This window comes from Colletotrichum graminicola (genome assembly GCF_000149035.1).
Source record: "Colletotrichum graminicola M1.001 genomic scaffold supercont1.65, whole genome shotgun sequence".
NCBI lineage: Eukaryota > Fungi > Ascomycota > Sordariomycetes > Glomerellales > Glomerellaceae > Colletotrichum > Colletotrichum graminicola.
The window spans coordinates 73,847-100,783 of NW_007361069.1; the positions used below are offsets into that span (position 1 = coordinate 73,847).

The following is a 26,937-nucleotide window of genomic DNA, read 5'->3' on the forward strand; positions in this document are numbered from 1 at the left end:
CCACCCCGCGAGTACCGGTAGTGGCCGGGATGCCGGAACATGTCCAGCTTGGCCCGTTTAGGCAGGAGAATATCTCCCGCGCTATATAAACGCGGCACGACCACTCTCTTGGCTTTCCTTGGTTTCTCTTGGACTTTGTCTTGGAACTCAGCCAACTTTTGCGGTTATCAACCTTTTCTGTGCTCTTGGTTCCTTGGCGCTTCTGCTATCTCTCTCCATCTTGCCCAAAACAACCTCTCCACATACGCCACCACGCCCGCCGCCGATAACACCAGGACTTCGGTGCCAACAGGCGACAAAGTTTTACCTCACGATAGAGACCACGAATCGGTGTCTCCGGGTAATTGGCACACTCTGCCCTGTCCAGCTGCAGGTGGCGTTCCTTAGCACCACGACATAGAGAGGAGGTTCTTCTGGAACATCACCTAGGAGGGGAGAGACTCTGGCCGATGGCCGCCTGTCGACTGCGGGGGTACCTTGTCATTCGTCAACCACCCCGACTTATCGCAATACCACGCCAAGCAGCCAAGACGCCATGGTGAGCGGGTGTCCCTTCGCCGGATATCTTATCCTGGTTCGTGTCCCGCAGCATTGCCAGATTGCGACTTAGCCTTCGACAACGACAACCTTCGCGATAGGTGCCACCCACCGCCCTCGATCCTTCGCATTCTGTTCTTCGAGCTTCCCTCTTGAGATAAGGTCGTGATGTCCGAACCCTGGCAGTCGCTGCATCAATATTGCCAGACATCTATCGTAATTAGTTCCTTGGCCCGCAGACTGATCCGCTCGCCTGGGACTGTGGAAGACCAGCCCTCTTGAAGCTGGAGCGGGGAACTTGGAAAACACTCACCCGCCTCTTCGACCACAAGGCCTCATTCCAAGAGTCTGGGTCTCAGTCACCGCCGTCTCTCTGAAGATCACATTCCTTGTGACAAGGATGCCCAAAAGGTTCGATTATCGCCCCTCACGAGAAGTCATACGCCATCCTGCTCGATGGACGGAGCAAACTTCTTTTTCTGGCAGTCGAGGGGGAGACCACCCCAGAGCCTGCATCGCACAGGCTCCCAGCTGCGCGTGCGGCGCGGCGGTTTGGATAATCTGCATTGGTTCAGTCACTTCCCTTTGCTTCGAAGATAGTACAACCCTGGCTCAGCGTGGGCTCTGGCGATGCTATGAACGATGGCTGGTACGCTCCCTTGTCAAGGTTGTCTTGCGGTGCCCTTTCTGGGCGTCCCCGACTCACTTGCGCTGTGTCCAACCCCGAGCCTCGACGAACTCAGATACGGCAACCATCGTGTATGTGATTCCGAACGGTTCGGCTCGCCTCAACACGTGAGGTCGTTGCTTTCTGTCCAAGAGTCTTCAGGTTCTTGTATCACTGCTAACAATCATGTTCCACGGGGTCCACGTCCTGTCTATCCTTTTCGGCCTTGGCCTTTGACAGGCCCATTGCTTCGGCTCGGTCTATCCGTGATAAGAATATTGGTACTTGCTTCGCTGACCGACGGAAGGGTCAAAGATTGGCAAGTGCCCCCCCACCAGAGCTCTTTCTAGAACAAGTCGATCAGGAGCGGAAACCACGATCCCAGTCCATTCAACCCGATTCCAGCCGGCAGGAACGATGCAACTCAGCTGGCTGCGTCTCTTGCAGGACGTGGCGATTCTGTGGCTCGTCCACTGAGGTCGTGGCCATCTAGAATCGTATTCTGAAGTGCGGGTATGCATGCAGTCTCAGCCGTCTTCAGTTGTCGTCCTCGCTCCAGCACCAGCAGTGGCCGTGGTTCAAGGAGATCGACGACTCGGCGCATGCCAATGGCACGTTGTATGCGTCAGTTCGCCTGCCCTAGGGTGCCGCGAGCGTGGGACGCCGACGCCTGTGTCCAGCATCGAGAACGCGAAACCCCCACATCCTTATCTAGAGCAGGCTTGGTCTGTCATCATCTAGTACTTGGCTGGTGGGTGCATGATGGAAGAACGGGCGCCGTTGGCTTCAAACGAAACCTGTCATCTCGGATTGTCAACCGCCGTTGGTGGGAGGCGACGGCGTCATCTCTAGTGAGATATCGGTCGGTTTTGCGGCCCGTGATTTCTAAGAAGCGTACTGAGGCCATTTCGTGCTTTTGAGTTGCAATGAGTGACTCGTTATGTACCTTCATACTTCTTTGTGCTGGGATTTTCGTGTTGTTTTCTAACCCGTGGCCGATTTCCTCAACGAGGAAGCTCATGACTAAAGCTCGAGTTGCGAGAAAAGATGACAAAACGGCATCATTATGGTCAAAAAACTTGCAGTCATAGCCACTATAACCTGCCCATCAGGAAGATATATGCGTTATTTTACCCTTTCTCAGTATCTAGTGACTCGATCCTCGCTCACTCGGTTCCTCAACCAGAGGCACTCATCATCATACTGTTTGTTATAGCCAGTTATAACCAGTTCTTGTAAGCTGATTGTGAGGTTGAACAGCCGTGCTGTTTACTGATATCCTCTGCGACGAGACTAGCCCCGCGCTTTTCAAAGACCCTGAACGAATGTTCCTAACTATTTTGTGTCATATATATATATGTATGTGTTACTCAGAGCATAGTTGGCTCAAGAAAGAGATATCGAGAGTGTCCGTCCGCCTTCTGGAAACGGGATTCGCCGCGCGGCCCGGTATTATTCTCGTCCGGAGACAACCCCATAGCGAATCAGACCCATCACAGCTCCTAGCAGGATAGCAAGCGGTGCCGCGACACCGTAGTACTTACCTCCAGTATATGCTGTAGCCGTGATGACAACCCACCACGGATCATCGCCCAAACTCCGCCCAGACTGAAAGCCCTCGTCGAGATACCCAATCTGCCAGATCCGATATACGGCTGTGTAAATCAGCCCCACAGCCCCGGCGTTGACCCCCCGCACAGCAGTTTTTACCCACGGTCTGCTCCTTAGCACGCTCCATACGCCCATCGTGCCGTGGACGAGGACCATGCCGGGCGTGAAGATAGCAATGTAGGCGATGAGGGAGCCAGCGACGGCCGAGTAACCCGCGTTGATCGCCGTCAAGCCGCCAAGAAACACGGCAAAGTTGAAGTTGGGGCCGGGGAAGGACTGCGCAATGGCCAGGCCAATGAGGAAATCCCGGGGGGACACCCAGTCCTCGGCGACTACATACTCGCGGAGTAACGGGATCACCACTGGCCCGCCGCCAAAGATGATCGTGCCGGCGAGGTAGAGGTTGGAGAACAGGTTGTACAAGATGGGGAGGTCTTTGACCAGGCCGCGGACGATCATCGACACGACAAAGGTGGCGAGGAAGGTCACGATCACGGCCGTGCCGGCTTTCCAGGTAGACGACTCGAGGCGGTACCCCTTGGCAATGACGCGGGGCTCGGAGTCGGCCAGCGGAGGGCGGGCTTCCTCTTCCCGCGGCGGGGTACCTGACCTCGGCCCAGAGGATGCCGAGGCAACGGCTCGCTGATTCGGCGACGAAGGCTGCGGAGCGGCGGAGGAGGAGGCCCCCGCGGACCCGGTGTCTTTACTGTCGTCCGTCGCCGTCGCCGCAGTAGCCTGCAGCTCGACCCCGCGGTCGGCACCCTCGGCTTCCCTCGAGGACCTCTCCCTTCTCCTCCCCAGCAAGGCCCTCACCATCCCCGCGGCCCTCCGCGCGGGCTTATGGACCCAACGGTAGTCGTGCACGATGGCAGCGCACCCTGCGGCGCAGATCAACAGAGGGAAAAACCACAGCGCATTGTACATCATGCCGGCGGCCGCTGACAGAAAGACAATGGTGCGGGTGAGCCTGTCGGTGATGGCCTTGTTGGAGAGCTCCACGGCCGCGAGGGCGATGATGCCAACGGTGGCGGCATTAAGGCCCGAGAGCAGGGCGTAGACGGCGCGCGGGAGGGAGGAGCCAATCGCCGAGACACCGACGGAGAGGCCATACATGCCTAGGGCGCCGGGGAGACTGTGGCGACAGTGTTAGCTGGGGCGTATCCGAGTGCTTCTTCCATCCCTGAGGGGGCAAGATGGTTCCGGGGGTGGGCTGTCTACCTCCAGATGAGAAAGGCAAGGATGGCAGCAAATGTCCCATTCTCGAGAAGATTGATGCAGTATAGCATTTTGGTACTCGCGGGTCCTGAGAGGGTCTGGGAGATGCTGAAAAGCTCCTGAAACTGGACGAGAGTGTTAACTTCATGGCTGCAGAAAGCCTCGCTGCAAAGGAGATGCTAACCATATCCTCGTCAATCCATCGCAGCCGTGTGACGAAGCGATCGTGAAACTAAAATAGCCCAATCGTCAGTCTTCAATCCCTCGAAGACACAAGGAAGATGGCCCATAATCACGATCTTGAAATGCGCCGGCGGGCCACCAAACGCCGTGACACCAAGATGCCAGTTGTATCTGAAGACGTCTGCCGCACGAGCCGCATACGCCCGCAGGCGGTGCTCCCATGATGCGGCGGGCATCCTCGAACTCTGGCCAGAGTATGTAGTGTATGGATGGGCCCCGGCGATTGCGGTTCAATTTAACCGATTGCTTTCTTCCACTCCCATCGGTTTCAGCGGCAGTTACGGGATTCCAGATTTCGCCAATCCGCGGGGTTGAATTATTGCACACAAGGTCGGGGTGCGTAGATCTCCCAATGACCGCTATCTCGAATGTCGTCCGATGATGGCGTGTGATCCATGATCGTCACACACCCCCAAGTCAAGATTTGAGACGGAGCACGCCATAACTCGTGACCGTGCCGCGCCAAGACTCAGCCACACACACACTCGTCGCGACAAAGACTTGTTTGGTAGAATTGCCAAACAGGGTGAAATTTTGGCATCTTCTTGATCGCCAGTAACATGAACCATGGTTACGTGCAAATTGTATGAGACTATTGTTTTGTCAAGTTTAGCGGTGAAGAAGCTTGATTTAAAGCCAGCCCCCCCTCCAATTGTTTCTCTTGCGGAGCGTTGCCATGGACCATGGTCAAGGGTCTCTCTGCAACGAGCTGAGCTACGGTGGGTAGCTGGGGTAGGTGTAAGTCGGACAGAAACACGGAATTCTTCAGGTTGAGATGTTGACTCAGATCCCCTGAACTAAATCTGTGGCGCAGTGAGACAGCAGTTGCCTGCTTGGAATCTACTCTTCTTGCGACTGACACCGTCAAGTTGACTAGGTGAACTTTGTGGAATTGAACATGAATATTTTTTTCTTGTTGCCCCATGTGCAGTTGACAGGTTAACCAACCTTGGTCGGCCGGCCACGAGGTTTGACTGGAAATTCCTGTCCCGGCATGTCACGCTCTGGATCACCGGAATCGCTGGCGGCTGGTGGTGCCATTCGGCAGCGAACCCGCACAACGCACGCGACGGTACGAAAGGGGCATCCAACAACAACTACACCGTACTCTGCTGGCACATTGTGAGACTAGCCGAGATACGTGACCAGCGAAGCAGCATTGGACGTCAGGTCTGATGCTGGGATGAGGTGATGGCCAATGGGTAAAAGATGGATGCCAACGCGGTGTCCAGAGCTAGTCAAGGAGCCGAATCGAAAGCTTTGAAGAAGGCGCAGCTCGGGCCAATGCAAGTCTCGGTGGCCGACCGACAATTCACGGCGGTGTGTCCAGCAGCGCGTTGCAGCAAATTAGCAGCATCATGGAGTACCGCTGGTATGTGGCCAGCGGGCGCGGGGGCTGGTTGGAGACGTAGCCCGCGCCGCCGACATCAGCACCTAGCCGTCTTGAGCTACTCCCGGCCCGAAGAGTCCATCAACCAGTGCAGCTTGTTCGGGTGGGGGGGAGAGCGACGGGGGCATTGTTAGCGGCGATGCAGAAGAACTAGGGGGAAGCTGGCGCCAACACTCCCGGTGCTTTACTCCGTACAACGGAGGCATCTGCCAGGCGGCTCGAGCGGGGAGTTAGCGCTTACCGACGCCATCGAGAAGGATGTACCGAGCAGGTCATTTTTGTCATGGCTGCCCCTGGGCAAACTAGAGCCGAAGATGAGGACCGTCAGGACGCGGGCAATGGCACCGATTCTGCAGTTGCGACGATACATGCATGGTGAGGTGGTTCGTTGTACATGATGAGCCGTGCTTTGGTTCCAGGTAAACGGTATGGAAGTCATGGAAGAAGGCGATCGATGACTCGGATGCTCTTGAGATTGGATGAATCTGGAGCAGTCCGGTGAGTGAGGAGCAGCCAGGAAGATGGCTGGAACTTGCTGCGACTGGTGATTCTTGACACTGGCTCATGTGACAGATTCGTATGTTGAAAGAGGGCCGCTGGGCAGAGGGGAACCGAGTATCCGTAGAACTGACATAATGGTATGTATGGTGGCGGTCGATTGTCGTTACAAAGGTTGAGGTCATGACGGCGGCTACACACGTACCGTACTACTCGCGAAAAGCTGGGACGCGCTGGGACGCGCCGGGGCGTAGAAGCCGCGCAGCAACATACGGCACGCTGCTACAAGAGACCGAATCAGAGACCTCCGAGCACTTTGGGTGTTGAGATGAGACGAGGTAAGACGAGACGATACGATACGACACAACACTACAGGATGACACGATACAATTCGAGACAGGCAGGATGCAGCGGCGGTGTCGGCGTTGGTGTCGTTGGCCAACGGCGATGCGGGTTCAAGAATCTTTTACTCACTGTCAAGGTCAGTTGACGATGGGCCATTGTGACGATTTGACCAGCAGGACTTGGATTGCGATAAACAATCAGAAACAGCGTTTCGATCCATTGTCTACGCGTGCGTGCGTCGACGGCTGCCTTTCGTGCTGAGGATTTGGGTCAAAGAGCGTCTTAGGTAAGCACCTGCGAGGAGCAGTCGTGCTGTACGTAGGCGTGCAGGGTGCGCGAACATTACTGCCTATTTTGCATATACGGTGGGCAAGTACAACCGAAGGGGGAAATGACGTTTGGGGACGGGGAGATGAGTGGACGGGCTGAGTGGGATGTGGACCGGAAGTCCGGTGCGCCCGGGTGTGCCCATGACCGAGCGGAGGATAGTAAATCCGTGCCTGGTTCGCTGCCCCTCTCAGCCGGTCTAGCCTGGGCAGGAACGCTTCGCTTACCTCGCCTGACCTTCCTTTCCTTGGCCCTGGCCCCTGCTGGAAAGTGAAGCACAGTCGACGGGATTGGCTTGGGGTGGAGCCAGGCCAGCCCAGGCCAGCCCAGGTGGGCAGGGCAGGGTAGTACCTACTTGCGATCTTGTACCTACCCAGGTACCTGTTTACTTACCTAAGCGAGGATTATCTCGGCTCCACAATAGTTCGCGGTCTCGACCCGTCTGGCCACAACTCGTTCCTTCTCAACCCCCTTCTTCCCTGCCTTCAGTGTCCGAATCCGGATCTAACTACTCCGTAGTCAACTTGTTCGTCACTCCATCGCTTTCCAATATTTCTCCAAGTCTGACTATCACACTCTCTCGTGTTGGTGACAGGAAGTGATTAGGAGACTACGGAGTACACACCACACACACACCCCAGAGCTGCAAGTGCTGGGGCGGGTAATATTTGACAATGCAATGTCCGAATGGACCAGGCAAGATTACCACCTCGTTGGCACGGCGGCCTCTGACTGGTTGACCAATCTGGGATTCCCCTCCCCTTTCCGGGAATCCTGCTCATGCTCCTGCGGGTGTCCCTGCTCACAGTGCTGCGGTGCCATGTTTTGCTCCAGTTTCTGCAGGACATACTACTACATTACGCACCATCACGTCGTCCAGTCCAATTTACGACCTGCATGAAGGGGGACAAGCACCTGTACAGTACGGTAGTATCCGTAGTTTTTGGTCAAATGGTGTACACCGCTTGAGGGGGGTCAATGTCGTCAATATTGCGACCGTTAGCTCGGCTCAAACGTTTCGTTGATTGCGCTCTGCGCTCTGCGTCAAATCGCTTCCTATACAAAAGCGCCATAGAAAGATAGGTAGGTATCTTGCATACCCAAATAGGTATAGTAAGTACTTACCTACTGCAAAGGTCACATTAATAAGAGTCTAGAAAAAAGATACCTAATTCAAAGTACCGCCCTTTTCTCCCCAATCAGATGGAAAACCCCTTCTCCACGCCAGCCGCGTCTGTCTCTCCCTCCAGTGTCGTGTCTCCTCGTTCCTTCATTCTCCATCCACTGGCATATCCTGATCAGATCCTGGTCTTCCTCCCTACCCCCCCGTTTATTTCGCCCTGGTTCTCTTTTTTTATTATCTTTTTTTAATCCTTTCTTTTCCTTTTCGACGACACCGCCGGAACGTTGCTCGTCCTGTCTCGTCCCCTGTCCCTGACTGACTCCTTGTTGACCCTGTCTATTGTCACTCATTGCTTGATTTGTCCCTCATTTGCCGTTACTTGGGTAGCTCCCCCCAATCTGCCATTATTTCGCCTCTACCAACTGCCAATTGCTTTGTCACCCCTCCTCATCTCCCGTCGTTTTCTGCATCCTTTTCGGTCATTTTTCTTGTCGTCGTCGCCGTCGCTGTCTTCATCTTACCCCCCCAACCGCTCGTTGTTCGCTTGGCCTTGCCTTGGCTTCCCTTCGTTTCATCCACCCTTCCAGCCCTATTCCGGCCCCGATAGGACAGACGGACAGCCTGGTATCCGACGACATCCTGCGTTGCTACCTGGTTCGTCTCCCACTACTACATACCGTCGCTCGCTACCTCACCAACAATCTGTCAATCTCCGTATCTATACCGTCCATCCGAAACCAGGCCTTCCCGAGGTATACAGACACATTTGTGGTTGCTGGCTGGCCTCTTTCTGTGCACTCGCTCGTTTGCAACTGCAACAAACACATTCCCAATAAACACCATCGCTACTCCAAGCTCAAAGACGGACCTACAGCAGAGCCAAGCCAACATCGTCGCGTGCTATATGCTCTCCGCTCCTTTTGCCGCCCTTTCGTCCCGTCTTTTCGTCCACAACCTAACGTCTACCGGCACTTTCTTCACTCGTTCGACACGCCCACCGCCTGCAACCTGGGGGACCGGCCTCCCAGCTGCCAGCACATCCCGGCCATCTCGAGACAGTTCTCCCGGGCTTCCCACACTCTAAGCTTCAAGGGGGCCCCCCTCCCCACGGACGTCTCTCGGTTTGCCTTTTCGTCTCGTCTCATCATCCATCCCTCACCCACTGGAGAAGAAAATAAGACAAGACGACCAAGCACCAGCCAAGCATCTGCCAGGGATCTTCCCGTTTACGCATGATTGCGCTTTGAGGGCCCAAATCCGCAACGACCATCAACCCAGCAAGTCATTACAGCATAGCCTAGCCCCCCGTCCTTAATCCTTTCCCTTGCTCCACGCACCCAGGTTGCGATCAAACCACTGCCACTCTCCACACATTCACCCTATTCTGCCCTGTTGCCCCGTCCGCCCCAAGGCCTGGCCGCAACGATATCGACCTTTGCTACCGTCAAACAAGCTTTTTTTGTTGTTTTCTCTTACCTTTGCCTACCAAACTTACCTCACACTCCTTTCCACACTCCTTTCCACAGTCTTTCCCTTTAGCGTTTCTTCTCACAATCGACGATGCGATGATGATATACGGGCATCAAGACGTTGATCTCGCCGGTCCCAGTCCAGGTTCACCCCCAGGCATGACCTCCTCCAAGTCGTCAAAATCCTCTTCCTTCAAGTCCTTTCATTCCGACGACAATAGCGTCCTGGACGACGTTAGTCACTTTGAGGACATCGGTCTTGAAGACGATGCCTCCCATTACGACACCCAACGCATCCGCGAGGCCTCCCCCGCCAAATCCTCACAGCCATACTCGAGATCGTATTCAACCGACTTTCGCCCCATATCATGGAAGCCGCCGAATTCCCGCTCTCCGCCGATGCCACGAGACCTTGCCAAGCCTCGAGGCACAAGTGGCACCGCAGAACTTACTTCCAACCCTCGCTCAAACTCCTTATGCTCGCGACCTGCCTTTCCGACTTTAAGGACTGATAGTTATATCCTCAACCGCCGAAGCCCAAGCGCTGGACGCCTTTCCGACTCTCGCCGGAGTCCAGTGAACCCTCGAAACTTCACGAGCCGCTCGACGACTTCTCTTAATTTCCCCCGTACAAACCGCAGTCCGAGCCCCAACTTCTCGTTCCTTCCGAGAGATCCCAACATACCCCTCAAACCCCGCCGGGGAAGCTGCCATTCTCCCCAAGATAAAAGAAAGTCAGTCGTGGAGCTGGAAAGAGAGTGTGACGAGGACGATACCGACGATATACCGGATGGCCTTATTCTTGACAACGTCCCCATTTCTCCCCGACCTCGACAGGATCGCACGCCAAGTCGGCCGACCTCTTCCGGGACATCACCCAACAGACCGCCCAAGGAACGAGGACGGAGTGTTGGTAACGGGACGCCTCCAGTCCCGGTAGACTCAGGGCGGTTACGTTCACCGTCTTGGAAGTCAGACACTGCTCTGTCGTCCACTGGCGAGAAGGGCGCCCCCGAGCCGCTCAAGAACCGTGCGAGAAGCTGGAACCTTGCACTGGCCGAGCTTAACGCAGATGCTAAGGAGTTGACAGAGAAGCTTGAGGAGCACTCGGATCACCTTCGTGAGAAGGCTGCGGAAAATGCAAACCCGACGGGACGTCACACGTGGAACGGAAAGTCCTTTGAGCAACACAGTCAGAAGCCTCGGGTCAAGTCCGCATTGCCCGAGCTCCCTTCCATCCGCCACCAGACCAATATTATGATCGACCCACTTCCCATATCCAAGGAAAAGGAGGCTGTTCTTAGCCGTACGAGACCTTCGTGGCTTCCGCCCAAGGACCCCGCAGAGGAGAAGCGCCATCTGCGAGAATACAAGAAAATGATGGCTCGCAGCGCCGAGGCCGACCGCCGGCGTGAGGATTCGCGTCAGGCCAAGAAATCAACTCGCGACACCAAGGCCGATAGCTTGATGCGGATTTGGGACGACGAAATCGTCCCCAGGTGGACGGAAGCCGTCCGAGAGCGTCGCACCCGCGAGCTGTGGTGGAAGGGAATCGCGCCCCGCAGTAGGGGTACGGTGTGGGCGAAGGCTATCGGCAACGAATTGGGCTTGTCCGAGAAGTCGTACAATGCCGCCCTCCGCCGAGCCCAGGAGCTCGAGGAAAGAGTCAATGCTGGCAAGGGCGATTCAGAGGACATGCAGCGAGCAGCTTGGCTTTCGGCCATCCGCAACGACGTGGCTGAGAATACCTGGCAGGACCTGCGGATTTTTCAAGTTGGCGGCCCTCTGCATCAAACGCTCGTTGACGTCTTGTTTGCCTATGCACTGTACCGAAGCGATATCGGCTACGTCAAGGGATGCAATGTAAGTCAACCTCAAGTCACACTGACCCTTATTCCGCGCCGAACCATGCTGACGAGGCTGTAGACCCTTGCAGCCCTCCTGCTACTAAACCTCCCCTCGTCGTCCGCAACCTTCATCGCCCTCGCCAACGTCCTCAACCGGCCATTGCCTCTGAGCTTCTACTCAGAGGATCCCGGCGCGAAAGCCTCGGCCTACAACCTTGTCATGCAGACTCTGAGCGTGAAGTCTCCCCGTCTCCACCAGCACCTGACAAAGGACATCTCCGCAGGTGACGCAGATTTCTACTTGGGCAACTTCTTCATGGGGCTGGGCACAACTCACCTGGCCATGGATGAGGCAGCCCGGCTGTGGGATGTGTACGTCTTTGAGGGTGACGCGGTGATGGTGCGGGCGGCTGTCGCCATCCTCATGCGGAATGAGATGGCGCTCCTCGGCGTCAGGTCCGCTGGAGAAGCCAAGAAGATGATTGAAGGCGGCGCTAACAAGGATGGCCGTAAGGCCGTCGTCGGAGACGACGGCGCGGAAGACCGCTGGATGCGAGCTGTTAGGGAAGCGGGCAAGGCTTGAGTCTTCCTGATGAACCCTCATCCCAACCACACCTTTACGCTTGATGAACACTTCGGCTTTCGGAACATACGTCATGATCCTAACTGTTTATATCTAATCTCCTGGGCTGGTATGCTACCGGCCCTTTCCATCGGAGGATCCACACATACACGGAAAAACAAAATATCACCAAACTCCAATCGGCGTCGACGGCTTTGGGCTATCGATCGATAGGCATGTAAAAAGGGAACCGGCGTCTGTGGCGTGATGGGCATTTGTGGGAGCTGGTTTTGTAGCATGTTCCTTTCTTTGTTGGACTTGCTTTGCACGGGTTTATACTTCTTTTGCCCGTCTGCCCGGATGGTTCGCAGTGCGCGGGCATCCTGGGACGCGAGCCATTCGTTCTTAAGTAGCGCTTTGGACTACAGATAGATTACCACCTCTGGACGCGAGGGTCTCGTCCATGCGGAACATGGACTGCCCCATATCTAGTGAGGAGAGTAAAGCAAACATGTTTTCCAGGGCAATAGATGTCCTGGATCAAGGAACATATGCATTTGTATGGAGCTCTTTTGTCATCATCACCGAAACACAAGCGATTGGTTTCGGCCGCGATATTTTCTTTTTGTCGTCGCTTGCGACCCGCATTTGTACGTTCCGAATCTTGCTACCAGCCGGGCGGGGCTCGTACATCTAACGGTGTAGATCACCTCGTTCCGTATTCCCTTCAAATCATAGTCGTACTGTAGAAGAAAGAATACACTTTGTGCCAACCTTTCAACCTAACGTGTGTGAGTGACATGTATCCTTCCCTCAGATGCATGTTGACGGATCTTGCGTGGCCAAGACGCAAGGCTGGAGAGAAAACCGGAGAGGAGAGAAACACGCGAACGCTGCTCGGCATGTAAACGCATCACGTACGTACGCGCTGAGAACGGATAATGTCTTCAAGTCCATGAATTAAACCTCCTGCGAAATGCCCAACCCTCGCCCGATCGCCCCCCAATAAACAAACAATGTGCGAACTGGGGAGAGCTTCTAGCGGGCCCCCTTGATGCCTTTTCTTTTTCTCTTTCACTCCTGCCCGTCATCTGCGTTTTCTTCCAGGAACTGCGACTGCTTAAAGTGCTGCTTCTGCTGCTGCTGCGGCTGTTGTGACCTCGTCTACACACATACACACGACCACGCACGCACACGACTGCAGTCTACCTCTAGTTGATAACCTCTTCCGACTCCTCGAGGACCTCCTCGACAATCTCCTCAATGACCTGCTCTTCGCCTTCGCTGGCCGCCGTCTTCTTGGAGAGGAGGTAGGCGACAATGTCCTGGGGCAGGCCGAGCTCCTTGCGCTCCTCGGCGGCCTCGGCCTCGATGTCCTCGCGCCACGCGACCCACTCGGCAAGCTGGCGGCGGCGGGCCTCGACGACCTCGCGGTCGGCCGAGGCACCGCGGTCCATGTCCTCCTGCTCGAAGACGCGGCTGTACTCGCGCAGGTTCTTGCGGATCTGCTTCTGCTCCTCCTTGGAGAGCAGCGTGGGGGGACGCGGGCGCCAGGCCCACTGCTTGAACTTCTCGACAGCCTCCTCGCGCAGCGCCTCGCCCTTGAAGTCGTAGATGTGGTATCCATTCTCCATCTGTTGGTTTGGGTCAGCATCAGTCGGGCATGGTTATGGTTTGGAGGGGGTGGGGGGAGGCGTTCAACGTACAGAGTGCTTCCAAGCGGAGGCCCAGGTGGCGACGAATCGTCCTGAGGGGTCCCACTCAATGTCGGTAACGCCGTAGTGGTCGCCCGTGTTCATGAGCTGCAGGTTGGCCGTCAGGTCCTTGTCGGACTCGGGCTTCTCACCCTCGAAGTCGAGGTCGAAGAAGTCGAGGTCGGAGCTCTGCTGGTTGTGGACGGTGGCGATGACGACGAAGCGGCCGCGCGGGGACCAGTAGATGGCGTTGCTGTTCTTCTTGTCCAGGGTGCGCAGATGCTTGAAGTTGCCGACGGTGTTGCCCTTGGCCTTCTCGGGGCAGAAGAAGGCGACAGAGGTCTTGGGCGCGACGGCGACGGCGCCGGCGGGCTCCGTCGTCGTGATGATGACGAAGCGGTCGCCCTTGGGCTCCCAGGCGAAGTTGATGACTGTGTCCTTGATGGTATCGACGACCTCGACGGGAACGCCCTTCTCCTTGATGCGGAAGATCTCGAGCGTCGTGGCCTGGGACTTCTTGGATTTGGAGTGACGGTCGACCTTGACGCAAAGGTACGCGGCGTCGGACTGCCAGTGGAGCTTGGCGTCGGAAACGCTGAAGAGGGGCAGTTGACGGACAACCTCCTTGCTGGGGATGCTCATAAGACCGACCTTGGCGGGGTTGCTGCCGATCTCGGGAGTCCAGTAGGTGAGGAGCTGCTCGTACGTCTTGACTCCTTCTCTTTGCGGGGTGGCGGGGGCCCAGTCGAACTCCATGATGCCCTCGATCTTGATTGAGGTCTTGTCGAGGAGGTTCATGCGGGGCAGCTCGTAGACGGAGATACCAGTCTGATAGTTGAGGCGAGCGACGTAGTTGTCGTCGGCGGACCACTTGAAGGCGGGCCAGAGAAGCTTACGCTGCTTGGCCTCGTCCAAGTCGGGCATGTCGAGGTTGGCGAAGGAACGGATGGGCTTGCCGGACTCGACGCTCCAGATGACATAGTTCTTGCCATCGTCGTCGACGGACAAGGCCGGGTGACCCTCGTCAGGGATGGAGATGGGGCGGTTAGACCATGTCACCAGGTACTTCTCGGAGGGGGACCAGTCGCAGAAGGTGACAAAGGGGTGGGGGAAACGTCTCTGCCGTGACCATGAGGCACCGCCCCAAATCTGAACACCTTGGGCGTGGACCGAGGTGAGGTAGGTTCCCTGGGGAGACCACCGGACGAAGCTGTCTGTCCAGTTCTGGCGGTCAACGATGTTCTCGGGCACGTCCTTCTCGTTGTTCCAGAAGACGCCGACGGTGTCGCCACGGTACATGACGAACTGGTCTCTGCCACGGCCGCTGGGGTCCTTCATGAATGATCTCAGGTGCTCCTTCTCGGTGAACTCCTCAATGTAGGGCGGCGTGTACTCCTCCTGGACCTTGCCTTCGCGGCCGTAGCGGTCGATATCGGTGAGCTTGTTAACGCGGAGGGTGTGCTTCTTGTCGAGAGGGACCTGGTCGAGTCCGCGAACAGCGGCAGCAGCCTCGCCGGGAGACGAGTACTCGACAAAGGCAAATCTACCATCAGTCAGTACAACCCTTTTTCTGTTGCTATGCGACCAGGAACCGGAGCAGATCTGGATCTAGATCTAGATCTTGATCCGGTTCCTCATCCAGGATCGGATCCACTGGGCCACACATACCTCAGCGACTTTCCATTCTCACCCATGGGCATGTAAATCAGGTCCTCTCTTGTCTTTCCAACCGAGTTCAACTTCTTCAACAAGAACTTGACCAGCTTGGGCTTCTGCTCCTCGTTGACTTCGGGGAGGCCATCGATAACCACGAAGGTGTCGTATCCTTGTTCCAGCTGAACCTCGTACTTCTCGCGCAGGTCGGAGATATCAATCTCCTCCTCGTCGTACTCCTCGTCGTCGAGATCTGCCTCGCGCAGATGGTCGAAAGAAGGCGCCATGATTGCGACGGCCGATCAAGGAGAACAGTCGAAGTGCGTTGGCGGGCTGCTCGTGATTTTTTTTTTCTTCTTATTTCCTTCGGCAGGGGGTGGGAGGGGGTGTGTGTCTCTCGGTGAGAAATGCGTTTTACGATGGCCCTTCTGTGGTGGGAAAAAAAGAGGTGCCTGTAGGGGTGGGGTCCGGGTGGCTTTCTTTGGGTGGAAAAAGTGCCCCGCGATTTTTTCGGGGTTTTTATGAGGGTTTCCTGGCAGCAGAGCGCTCTTGGGCTGGCTATAGATTGCAGGGCCTTTTCTTTTAGAGGACAAGATCGGTGCAAAAAACACGAGCAGGCTCTGAAGATGTAGGTGGCCAGTAACTGTCTTGACAACTAGAAATGCGACTCGTTACGGGGGGGGAGATAACCGGGGGTGGGAGGGGACCAAACAACTATCGCGCGCACAATTAGGGCGTCGATTTGGAAAGTTTTCGGTGGTTAACTGGCATTCGTGTGGGCTGGAACATTGCATTGTTCCGGCTCCGAGGCCGCGATAAAAGCCCCTCGCTCCCTGGGCTGGTTAGAGTCACGTGGGATGGTGATTCTGCCAGGGGAACCGTTTTGACGGCGGAGAGAGTATCCGCTCACCGCCTAGGGGAAGGAAGCTCCTTCAGTACCTGCCCACTGCCCAGGTAATTACTTGGGTAGTGTACAAATAGGTACGTCCCGCCTGCTTTGCCCGACGTGCACTGGCCACATGTAGCCTCTACAGTGGAGGATGGACGTCTCTGGAATCACTACAGCAGCTTTGCTTCGCTAATCAACACTGCCTGGAAGCTCCTGCCCAGCAGCACCCCACTTCACCAGGCTGAACCCCCCCAAATTTTCGACGACGATTTTCTCGGTGAAGCTTCCCCAAGGCTGAGGAATCCGTACAAACCAACCTTTGCTTCCCCCACCCCACACCCGATTTCAGTCACCGTCTCGATCTCGCAGCAGAGTGTCTGATTATCACCACATTCGCCATGGTTCGTCTTCACCGCAGATGCTATCCCCTTCCGTCTCTCTGACATGCGTCACTAACCCAGTATGCCCCTCCAGTCGTCCTTCAGCCCGACACAAATCTTTGAGGATGGAACCACGGAGGAGAAGGGAGAAAATGCCCGTCTCTCCGCTTTCGTTGGCGCCATTGCCGTTGGCGACCTCGTCAAGAGCACCCTCGGTCCCAAGGGTATGGACAAGATTCTCCAGTCTGCGTATGTTGAACCCTCCCCACCCCCGCCTACCGATACTCCATCCCACTTCGATCCGCAGCCATAGCTGTCGCTGACAAACATCCAGTTCGACCGGTGAGATCATGGTCACGAACGACGGTGCCACCATCCTGAAGTCTATTGCCCTCGACAACGCGGCCGCCAAGGTTTTGGTCAACATCTCCAAGGTCCAGGATGACGAGGTCGGTGACGGCACCACATCGGTAGCTGTCCTTGCCGCGGAGCTACTCCGTGAAGCCGAGAAGCTTGTCGACAAGAAGATCCACCCCCAGACCATCATCGAGGGTTACCGGATAGCCAGCCAGGCCGCCCTCAAGGCCCTCAAGGAGTCTGCCGTCGACCGCAGTAACAGCCCCGAGGCTTTCAGGAAAGACTTGGCGGCCATCGCCCGCACAACCCTCAGCTCCAAAGTTCTGGCCCAGGACCGCGACCACTTCTCCAAGCTCGCCTGCGATGCCGTCCTGCGTCTCAAGAACTCGTCCGACCTAAGCCACATCCAGATCATCAAGAAGGCTGGCGGCAAGCTGAGCGACTCGTACCTCGATAAGGGCTTCATCCTGGACAAGAAGATTGGCGTCAACCAGCCCAAGCGTCTGGAGAAGGCCAAGATACTGGTGGCGAACACATCGATGGACACGGACAAAATCAAGATCTTTGGTGCCCGCGTCAAGGTGGGAACGACTAGTAAGCTGGCCGACCTCGAGAAGGCGGAGAAGGAGAAGATGAAGGCCAAGGTGGAGAAGATCAAGGCGCACGGCATCAACTGCTTCATCAACAGACAACTCATCTACAACTGGCCCGAGCAGCTCTTTACGGACGCGGGTATCATGTCCATCGAGCACGCCGACTTCGATGGCATTGAGAGGCTGGCTCTGGTGACGGGCGGTGAGATCGCCTCGACCTTCGACCACCCCGACCAGGTGAAGCTGGGACAGTGCGACCTGATCGAGGAAGTCATTATCGGCGAAGACACCCTGATCAAGTTCTCCGGTGTTGCCGCGGGCGAGGCCTGCACGATTGTGCTGCGCGGTGCCACGGATCAGCTCTTGGACGAGGCGGAGCGCAGTCTGCACGACGCCCTGGCCGTTCTCTCACAGACGGTGAAGGAGCCGTGGACGACCCTGGGTGGTGGATGTGCCGAGATGGTCATGGCCAAGGCCGTCGAGGGTGCTGCCACTCGCGTTGAGGGCAAGAAGCAGATGGCCGTCAGCAGCTTTGCGGTTGCGCTGCGCCAGCTGCCCACGATCCTGGCCGACAACGCCGGCCTTGACTCGGGTGAGCTTGTCGCACGTCTGAGGAAGGCCATCTATGATGGCATGACGAACTACGGGTTGGACCTCCTGACGCCCGGTGGCGGCATCACCGACATGCGTGATTTGGGCGTCGTTGAGAGCTACAAGTTGAAGAGAGCGGTTGTCTCGTCTGCCAGTGAGGCAGCAGAGGTACGTTCAGACTCCAGCATGCCTATCGGCGTCGATATGTGGGATGGGTGACTAACTTTGAGTAGCTTCTTCTCCGTGTAGACGACATTATTCGTGCGGCCCCCAGAAGACGGGAGCGTGCTTAATTCAAGACACAGCGATGACAGCAGCACAGGAAGGGTTCCCGGACAGGATTCGGAGGTCAAGTAGAAGGGGGAGAAAAGTCGTATTCTTATGTTGACGAGGAAAAGTGAAAGACAAAAAGTCAATACCATAGAAAAGGGGACCAATCTTGGGCTGGATGAATCAATGGCAGTGTCATATGAGAGAGTCCCGCAACGCATCGCTCCGCACATGTCTGCCAGATTGAGGATTTTTCCCTACGACTGCTGTTGACTTGGAAGATTTGATTGTCGGGGCAGATCTCGTCGGATTCTCTCTGGTTGCTCATGGCGTTTGGTGCCTGTTGGGCGGATGACTTGCCGACGCGGAGAGCCCAAACCGAGGCGATGTGAGGCCATTCGCCCTATTAGGTAAGCCAAGGGACCTGGCTGATGGCGGCGAGGACTAATTAATCTCCCCCCTCGGGCGCATAAATAGACGCGAAACAGCGGCGCACTTTAACTAACGCCTTCTCTACACTGCAAACGGTAAAGTCAACTTTGGATGTGGCTGGCCGCGAGTGCCCCTGTCCGTCTGTGCCACGCGACAGAACGCGCAAACCTCATCTTCGGACGCTCACATCAAATGGCCTTCATCTTAACACCATCCACTCGTCTCATCTTCATGCCGGCAATGTTTTTGTTTTGTTTTCAATGACATGCCCACTCCAAACAGACCAGGTCCACTGTGGTTTGCACATCGAAATATCTGGATGGACGGGGATCGTTCCGGAGCGGTAAGCATCGATCGTCCATGAGCGAGGCGCTTGTCGCATTTGTATTATGGACGCTACTATTCTTACTGTTTTTTTTCTCTCTTTTCATATCTTACCCACATACGGAGTAAACACAGCCGCTACTAATTCCAGGCACCAACACAAGCAGTGTAGATACACACACTCGGAGCTCGTCTCCCCTTTTCACAAGTATGGTTGGTGCCCGTATTTTCACGCCCTTGGAGCACCAAGAGGGGCGGGCCCTAGCTCCACAGCCCGCAAAAGTTGGCACATGACGACAGTCGTCTTTTTCGTCCCTCTTTTCTTTCATTCTGTCTCCGTATTGTCTTCTCTTCTCTAGTTGGGTTCAGAAAACTGCCCTCAGCAACCCGAGGGCAGCAAGCCGCATCGATCCCGGTATTCGACAAGAATTCCGCGCCATGTTTCCGAGCATTTTTACAACCCGGATGGAGTCGTCTGGCCTGACCTGTCTTGTCTCTTGTCTTGTATAGATCCCTTCTACATATCCGTACATACTTCGTATTGCGAACGAAGCAAGGACCAGGCAACGAATATCTGTGGAGCGGCAGTCCGGCGCGATGACGGCAGAATGCTACACCCCCTACATCATTCTTAATTTGTCCCTCACATTATCTAGTCAGTCATACTTACACCAAGGTAGAGGCTCAACCCGCAACCGCGGCTCGCTTTCTTTAAATACCGGTATGCCATCACTGGGGGGCTTGCTGGTCGCATGTGCTTCTTTACTGGGGTCTGACTGGTACCAAGGAAAAGGTCCGCTGCTACACCAACAACTAACATCATGTGGATGGGGCGTACGCTAGCAGTAGTAACCGTTAAGCTATTATTCTTGGCCTCCATGTCCCCATCCCCTTCGTCTTGCGTCTTACTCTTGTTTGCTTAGCTCGGACTTCTTATCGTACCTCTCTAAACTATCTACCGGTCTGCCTTGTTGCCTTGTTCCCCTGCTGTTCCGTCTGACTTTTCCAAAGAAAGGTGAGGAGAAGCAGCTATATCATGGTCTAGTGGATGCGATAGCCTTGTGAAGCCCTCGTTTATTCCCTCCACGGTTGCCTTCTGCTCTGTTTTTCTTTGCTTTACTTTGCTTTCCTCGATCTACCTACCGGCGGATCTTGGTTGCGTTTCGTTTGGCTGTTTCGCATCCGTCCCTCGATCTCCGCGTGCCAAGCCTGTCCACAAGAGTCGTCGAGACCGATGGCGGCCCCGCTGGAGAAACACGGCATCTTAGCGGCATGGTGAGTAAACGCCCGCATTCCTTGCTTCTTCCATGCAGACTCGGACATCATCGCCAAAAGATTATTGGACCAATGGCTTCACTTTTGGCCTTGTTCAGTCGATTATACCGAGTCCCTATAGATCAGCCCTGATCATGCCGGACAGAACCTGGCTGCTGTGCTACAGTCCTTGCTGACTGTCGAGTCGCTCACAGCTTCCTGCTTCTTGCCTGCACCGCCTGGATATCCTGGCGGTTCAACAGCAGCGCGGCCTTTGAGAGGCCCATACACTTCTCTCTCCTGACTCTCCTTGAATCCGGTACCCTCATCACAATTATTGGCTGGCGGCCGTCACCATGGAACAACTCAGCCCACGACAGCCAGGGATACCAACTCGCAACCCTTTCGACCTCTCAATACGATGTGCCAAGACGACTCCGAGTGGGTATTGATGCTGCGAGAGTCTGTCGTTTTTTGTCTTCGCCCTCTTTCCTTCTAGGAAGTGCCATCGTCCTGCGCTCGCTCCTTTTCTGGCTCACGATTGGCACGATCCATTGCTCGTGGGAGAGCTTCGAGGTGCGTACACGAGAATCTTGCATGGCCTAGAAACATTGATATATATGGTGGGTCGGTATTAAACATGGTATGCAGACGTTCTTGCCGGCCCTGATCGCTATATACACAATGGCAACCCCTACTGCGATTCAACTACAGCGACACAACCACGAGCAACCACGATCCCGATGCCGCTTCAAACCAGGCACCGCACGCTATATCGTCATCGCCATTGTTTGGGCCTGCGCCGCCAGGGCCACTCTCGCATTATCGACGCAATCCGCCGGCGCAGTCTGCCCAGCAGGTTTCGTCCGGTGGGAAAGGCAGATCCCACTCGCACAGGTATTGACCGTCCTTCTGGATGCGCTACTAGTAATCTGCCTTTCCAGATGGCGTCAAGATACGATGGACGACGCGCCCCAGGCTTGGGCTTTCCCATCACGTCTCTTCCTGGGATCTGCGGCCGTGTTGGCTGTGTTTGCGACTTTCTCGCTTCACCACCCCCGGAATGTTCGATGGGCTTTCCAACTACATCATGTCGCTGTTCGAGATCTCTTGGTGGACAGCACTGTGGCCTCGCTCGCCATCATCTCGGCGTTATATGTCATGAGCGACATACATCCCAGCACGCTGGCGATGATTGTCACGGCCTCAGGGGTATACGCTCATCAGCTCTTCCGCATGTTGCAGATTGCCGCGCCGGCGGACGACTCCTTACCCTACATGATTGCAGGTGGTCTTACAATAGCCGGCGTTGGTCTATTGTTGCGCCATGAAACGGACCTCACCGGCGCACCGTCGGGGGATCCACGCCTGACGCGATTCCTTACGGGGTGGTACGTCGTTCTCGTCGGCTTCCTATGCGGCACCTACCTCATCTTCTACCCGGACTTGGCATCCTCCGACGTTCTCTCCTTCCGGGATCTGCTTTCCGTCGCCAGCGCCGAGTCTGACGCTTGGGTTGCCGGAGCAAACCAGAGCAGGACTATCGAGGATGCTGTGGGTGAGTACCGTCGCCACTACGGTCTTGCCCCGCCCCCCAACTTCGACAAGTGGTTCGAGTATGCGGTGGCCAGCGGCTCGCCCATCATGGACGATTTCACGCAAATCAACGACGATATGTTAACTTTCTGGGGCGTCGCGCCGGATGTCCTACGGCAGCGGACGAAGCATATGCTGGAGATACCGTGGCTCGGTATGGGAGGTATCCGGATCCGCGGTGGTAAGGTTGAGGTTGCGCCCGGGGCACCGGGAACGCATATGTGGATGATGCGCTCGATGCAGGACATGATTAGCGACTTTGCCGAGCACTTGCCCGACATGGATTTCGCCATCAACCTAAACGACGAGCCTCGCCTGACCATCCCGTTCGAGAAGATGCAGCAACTGCATACCACGGCCGCCAAGGCTAGAGCGAGGCTACTGCAACAGAACAAGCTCAAGCCGTTTGACAGCTCCAAGTCGCCGGTCTGGAGCGACGACGACACCACCGGATCGCCACGTGAGCGGTCTCCGCACTTCCAAGACCGTATCCGAGACCAGATCTACTACGAATTCATCGCCCCCTCCTGCCCGCCCGACTGTCCTGCCCGGAACGAACGTTGGTGGAGCCGAAAAGAAGCATGCGAAGAATATCTCCTCCCGCACGGAATCCGCGTGTTCGAGGGTCTCGAGAACCCAGTGGTCTCCAACTGGACCGCGGCCACAGACCTCTGCCACCAGCCAGACTTGGCATACCTACACGGGTTCCTGATGTCTCCCGCGCCGGCCATCTTCACCAAGGAGCCGTTTCCCGTATTCAGCCAGAGCAGGACGTCCGCCTTCCAGGATATTATGATTCCGTCGCCCTGGAACTACGACGACAAGGCGCCGTACAACCAGGATGAGGACGTCGAGTGGGAGTGGAAGAAGAAAACAATGTTCTGGAGGGGATCGTCGTCGGACGGGTACGCGGCAAGGGGCGCGTGGCAGGGGTTCCTCAGAGCACGGTTCGTCCAGGTTGCGAACGCGATACAGAGCGTCTCCAAGTTCCGACAAGAAGAGCAACCGGCCTTTCGAACCCCTGAAGACGAGGTCGATTTTGACGTGGGCTTCGTGGGCGACTTTGCGAAATGCCACAGCAACGACTGCCAAAGCCAAAGAGACACCTTCTGGGGCGTTGGCGCGCACTCGTCCCCCAAGGACACGGTCGCCTTTGCCAAGCACTGGAAGTACGCGCACCTGATGGACCTCGACGGCGCCGGGTTCAGCGGGCGCTTCATCCCCTTCCTGCGGAGCCGCAGCCTCGTCTACCGCGCCGGGCTGTTCCGGACGTGGTTCGAGGAGCGGGTACACTCGTGGCGGCACTACGTCCCCGTCGACGTGCGGCTGCACGAGCTCAGGGGCCTTCTGCAGTACTTTGGAACCGATGATGAGGGGAGGCAAAGGGCGCGGGAGATTGCGGAGGAGGGGCGGGCGTGGGCGGCGAAAGCGCTGAGGAGAGAAGATATGAGGGTGTACATGTTCCGGCTGTTGCTGGAATGGGGGCGGGTCGTGGATGATGCGAGGGAGGAGCTTGGGTTTTCGGTGGCTTGATATACCCCCTTTTCTGCTGGACCTCCTCTCCAAGTAAGAGGATAGACATGGTCTCGATGTTCGCATTGGCATGGTACTGGCGTTGGCGGTAACGACTGCTAGACTACCTCGGCATGACTTGGTTAGTTGATTGCCGTAAGGATAGCCTACGACATGAACAACGGTTGCATTTTTGCGCATAAATCTCGCTTCTTGAAGCAGCCCAAAGACGTGACCTATGACCACTTTGTGTCCGGTATGAGCGCTCTTCCATGCTATCTTGCTCACGAAAACGGCCGCCACGTCTTCACATACACACGTTCGGCTTTGTTCACGGCCCACCTAGACACCGAATGGTCAGATGTGAAGCACTTCAGATTGTGAGCAAAGCAGACTTGATATGACGCGCTGGCAGCCGTTGGCCCGCGTAGGTTACACAACCCACAGACAGCGGGAACTTCGGTCCCCGTCAGCGACAAAACGGTAGCAAGGAATTGGACCGGCTGACGATGCCCCCTCCCCTCTCCCTGTATATCCTCTCTGGGTATTGTTACCGTGCAACGCGCCTCCCGCGCCGGTCTGTTCTCGGCCCGCTGCCCGACCTTAATACCGATCGGTCGAGTGGAGAGACAGCGCGGGACGTACCAGCTGCCTTCCTGACGTGTCTGGTGGTATGAGGGAAGACTTTTGGTGAGACGCGGGGTCGGGCTGTTGGGTGTCTCAGTTGCAATGAACAAGGTGGACATTGCATGCAGTGACAGTTTGGTCGAGGACTGTAGCCAAAGTTGGGCTAACATTTGTGGCGGAGAAGGGGGGACTGCTCGCCTTGTTTCCCCACGCTAGGAACGACGAGGCGGGTTGATTCTCACAACATCTTTCCTTTCAAGGGCGGACTTGGGAGACTACCGTAGGAATCGACAGGTTTGCGGCGTAGATGCGAGGTTGGGGCGCGCCACAAACACTTGCGTTCCCGTACGCAGCCACCACGGTGATCTCTGTGTTGTGAACGCTGTTGAGACTCAAGAAGAGAGAGAAAGAGAGATGCCAGCGGAAACCGCGGTCGTAGCTTTGATAGTTCTCAAGCGGAGTAAGCTTGAAGGTCTGACCACTAGCTACACAACGCGAGGCTCGAATGCACGTGCCGAGGACAATAGCGGCCAAATATCGTCGATATACGAGTAAGCCACTTGACCGTCTTTTCCAAAGCCAACATCTGGCATCTGGCACATGTGCAGTTGGCGGACGGGAAACCTGGAACCGTTCGTGGGTGGTTGCTATGTTTCCCGGCGGTGACTTGGGGGGCGAGGGAGGCGCATCAGAGTCGAATGCAAGATCACGATTCTGGCAGTGGCAACTCGCGGCAAAGCCAACCGTCTTTGGATAGGATCTCCCATCTAAGAGTTGATGGAATCTCCCGCCTTTTGCCTTCCGCGCGACGGCTGGGAGAGATTTGTGCGCTTCTGCTTGGACCCCAACACTTCTCTGTTTTAGTGACACCATGACAGTTACATTCGTCATCGTCTCCTGTTGCACGTGTTGACAACTGCTAGGCTCCCAGCCTTGCGCCGTTCTCGTTCGACACTGAGTGACGGTCACACATTGTCCTCGTCCTCGTCCTCGTCTACTGAAAGCCCTACAAGGCGTAGGCAAGCCGTGGGCCAGTAGCGTATGAGCGGTGCTACCGCCACCCAGCCCAACTCAAGCCCTCCTCCTCCCCATCCTCCCCGGGGAGGCGTAGGTAAGCTGGCTAGTAACCCCTCGAGGCAAATGCTTGGCGGAGGAATGAGTTCCGTCTTCAGCCGCTGGTCTGGTGATTTACAGAATCGAGTCCTGTTTGGTGCGTTGACTCGCAGGAGACTTGCCCGAGACGGGGAGGTGTTAGCAAGGCGCCAATGATACCTGTTCCCTATTTGCTTGGAAAAGCCAAGCAGTGTCGGTGCTAGCAAGGGGTGGACGGACGGAGGCGTTGCGACTTTGAGACAGCAGCCTCTCTCGATGGCCCCTCGTCCCCCTCAGTGAATACACCCGAATCACATGTGAAAGACTCTTCTATTTGTCCGTAAGAACATGCTTCGGGAGCAGTGGGATGAACAGCGGGCAAGACAACAGCATGACGAGGGCGGAGATGATGTGAAGGATTACCATGATGATGATGTGGATGGGGATGATGAAGAAGGCTGCCGGCTGTGGCATCCAGCATTCCACGAACACGTCGTCGTCCCAGGTCTACCATGCTGAGTTCGCCTTACTACGACGGTTGATTTGCGCGTTGGAGACAAGAAACCCCTCTCCCAAAAAATACCATGTGATATTTGCAAGCTAGGTGCAAGCAGGCAGAAGTGCATTTGCCAGCAAAAAGAGCTTGCCAGTAAACCCTGTGGTGGTTTGATTGGACCTCGAGGATCTCGATGGCCTCCGATACTGGGATGGCATCGTGCAAATGCTCCACGAGGAGTCGAACTGCTGGTCGGAAGAATGAACAGGAGCGGTTGTTTTCCCAACCCACGAAACCTTTCATCGACCATCGTGCGCTTCCCGAGGTAGGTATCCCTGGCAGCGGAGCAGCAGCAATGAAGATGCGATGGCACAGACCAGGCCTTTGCATCCATCTGAGTGGGCAGGTGGGGGTGGGTGGGGTGGGAAGGGATGTAGTACGTACCAATGAAGCTCTTATGTCGCGACAAGGCCTGCCCTGTCCAGCAACCATCTCAACAAATCCTCACCCCAACAGAAAATTTCAAGCAGCAGAACAAGAGAGTGTGTATGTGTGGGATAGAGTAGGTAGGGGGGAGAAAAATAAGGGAGCGTAAACGATAACCGCGTTGCAACAGAAAAACCGGGACCTTGGAATGCCACCAATGCTTCCAGAAAACACGGCGTGCCCACCTCGTCTTGTTTCAGGGACTTTGCGCGCGACTCAACCCAGGCTCTTTGCCGTAGCCGTTTCATCCAGTGTCTCGCGGTTTTGCCCGAGTCGGTACACCATTGCTGCCTCCCACACGCGGTGGCATCATGGGGTATCCGTACACTTGAACATAATGCGATTCAAGAATCGTGTTGCTGACGGGCAGGTGCATCCCATTTGACTGTTTGGCTACGTCGTCGTAGTCGGACTACGGGGCGTCAATTAAGATCCCCCTTACTCGGCTAACCGTGTCGACGGTAATGCTCTGCTCCCGATTGGTCGGGTACAAGTGGGACGGAGACTTCGTCGTCCAATTGCAAGGCTTCTGTGGCTCTATTCATGGGGTTTCGGTACGTACTATGGTTTTCCTCTTTCACCCCTGCAGGACCCTTCTAGCGAGCGTGGGGAATTCAGGTACGTATCGTCGCTCCTCTATGTTGTCCGTCACTCTGTATCCATATACCTACCTATCCATACCCCCAATGGCTCCTGAATCCCGTGAACTCATTGGAAATCACAATGCTTCCTCCCTGGTCGAATGCGGCATAGACCTATTCTTCACCGTATACATATATTGAGGACATACCATTATCGACCGATGTCTCCTGATGGCGGCGTTGCCTATCGCTAAGCGGTCGGAGGAAACCGGCGGA

At 55.9% G+C, this 26,937-nt stretch overlaps 5 protein-coding genes across 5 annotated transcripts; 3 read left to right on the forward strand and 2 right to left on the reverse strand.

The window, feature by feature from the left end:
* Positions 1–2,656: 2,656 nt before the first annotated feature.
* Positions 2,657–4,449, reverse strand: GLRG_10683 (chromate transporter; the record flags this gene model as incomplete). Its single annotated transcript, XM_008101368.1, has 4 exons — positions 2,657–3,947; positions 4,034–4,155; positions 4,215–4,262; positions 4,327–4,449. The coding sequence occupies 4 exons, from the start codon at positions 4,447–4,449 to the stop codon at positions 2,657–2,659; spliced, it is 1,584 nt and encodes a 527-aa protein (XP_008099559.1).
* Positions 4,450–9,524: 5,075 nt separating this feature from the next.
* Positions 9,525–11,855, forward strand: GLRG_10684 (TBC domain-containing protein; the record flags this gene model as incomplete). The annotated part of the gene is made up of 2 exons (XM_008101369.1): positions 9,525–11,288; positions 11,352–11,855. 2 exons carry the CDS (start codon positions 9,525–9,527, stop codon positions 11,853–11,855), a joined length of 2,268 nt encoding a protein of 755 aa, XP_008099560.1.
* Positions 11,856–13,045: 1,190 nt separating this feature from the next.
* On the reverse strand, positions 13,046–15,468 carry GLRG_10685 (eukaryotic translation initiation factor eIF2A; the record flags this gene model as incomplete). The annotated part of the gene is made up of 3 exons (XM_008101370.1): positions 13,046–13,468; positions 13,541–15,071; positions 15,197–15,468. The coding sequence occupies 3 exons, from the start codon at positions 15,466–15,468 to the stop codon at positions 13,046–13,048; spliced, it is 2,226 nt and encodes a 741-aa protein (XP_008099561.1).
* A 1,064-nt stretch (positions 15,469–16,532) lies between these two features.
* Positions 16,533–18,284, forward strand: GLRG_10686 (T-complex protein 1; the record flags this gene model as incomplete). The annotated part of the gene is made up of 3 exons (XM_008101371.1): positions 16,533–16,699; positions 16,785–18,159; positions 18,225–18,284. The coding sequence occupies 3 exons, from the start codon at positions 16,533–16,535 to the stop codon at positions 18,282–18,284; spliced, it is 1,602 nt and encodes a 533-aa protein (XP_008099562.1).
* A 2,947-nt stretch (positions 18,285–21,231) lies between these two features.
* Positions 21,232–23,400, forward strand: GLRG_10687 (uncharacterized protein; the record flags this gene model as incomplete). Its single annotated transcript, XM_008101372.1, has 1 exon — positions 21,232–23,400. The coding sequence occupies one exon, from the start codon at positions 21,232–21,234 to the stop codon at positions 23,398–23,400; it is 2,169 nt and encodes a 722-aa protein (XP_008099563.1).
* Between the last annotated feature and the right edge of the window lie 3,537 nt (positions 23,401–26,937).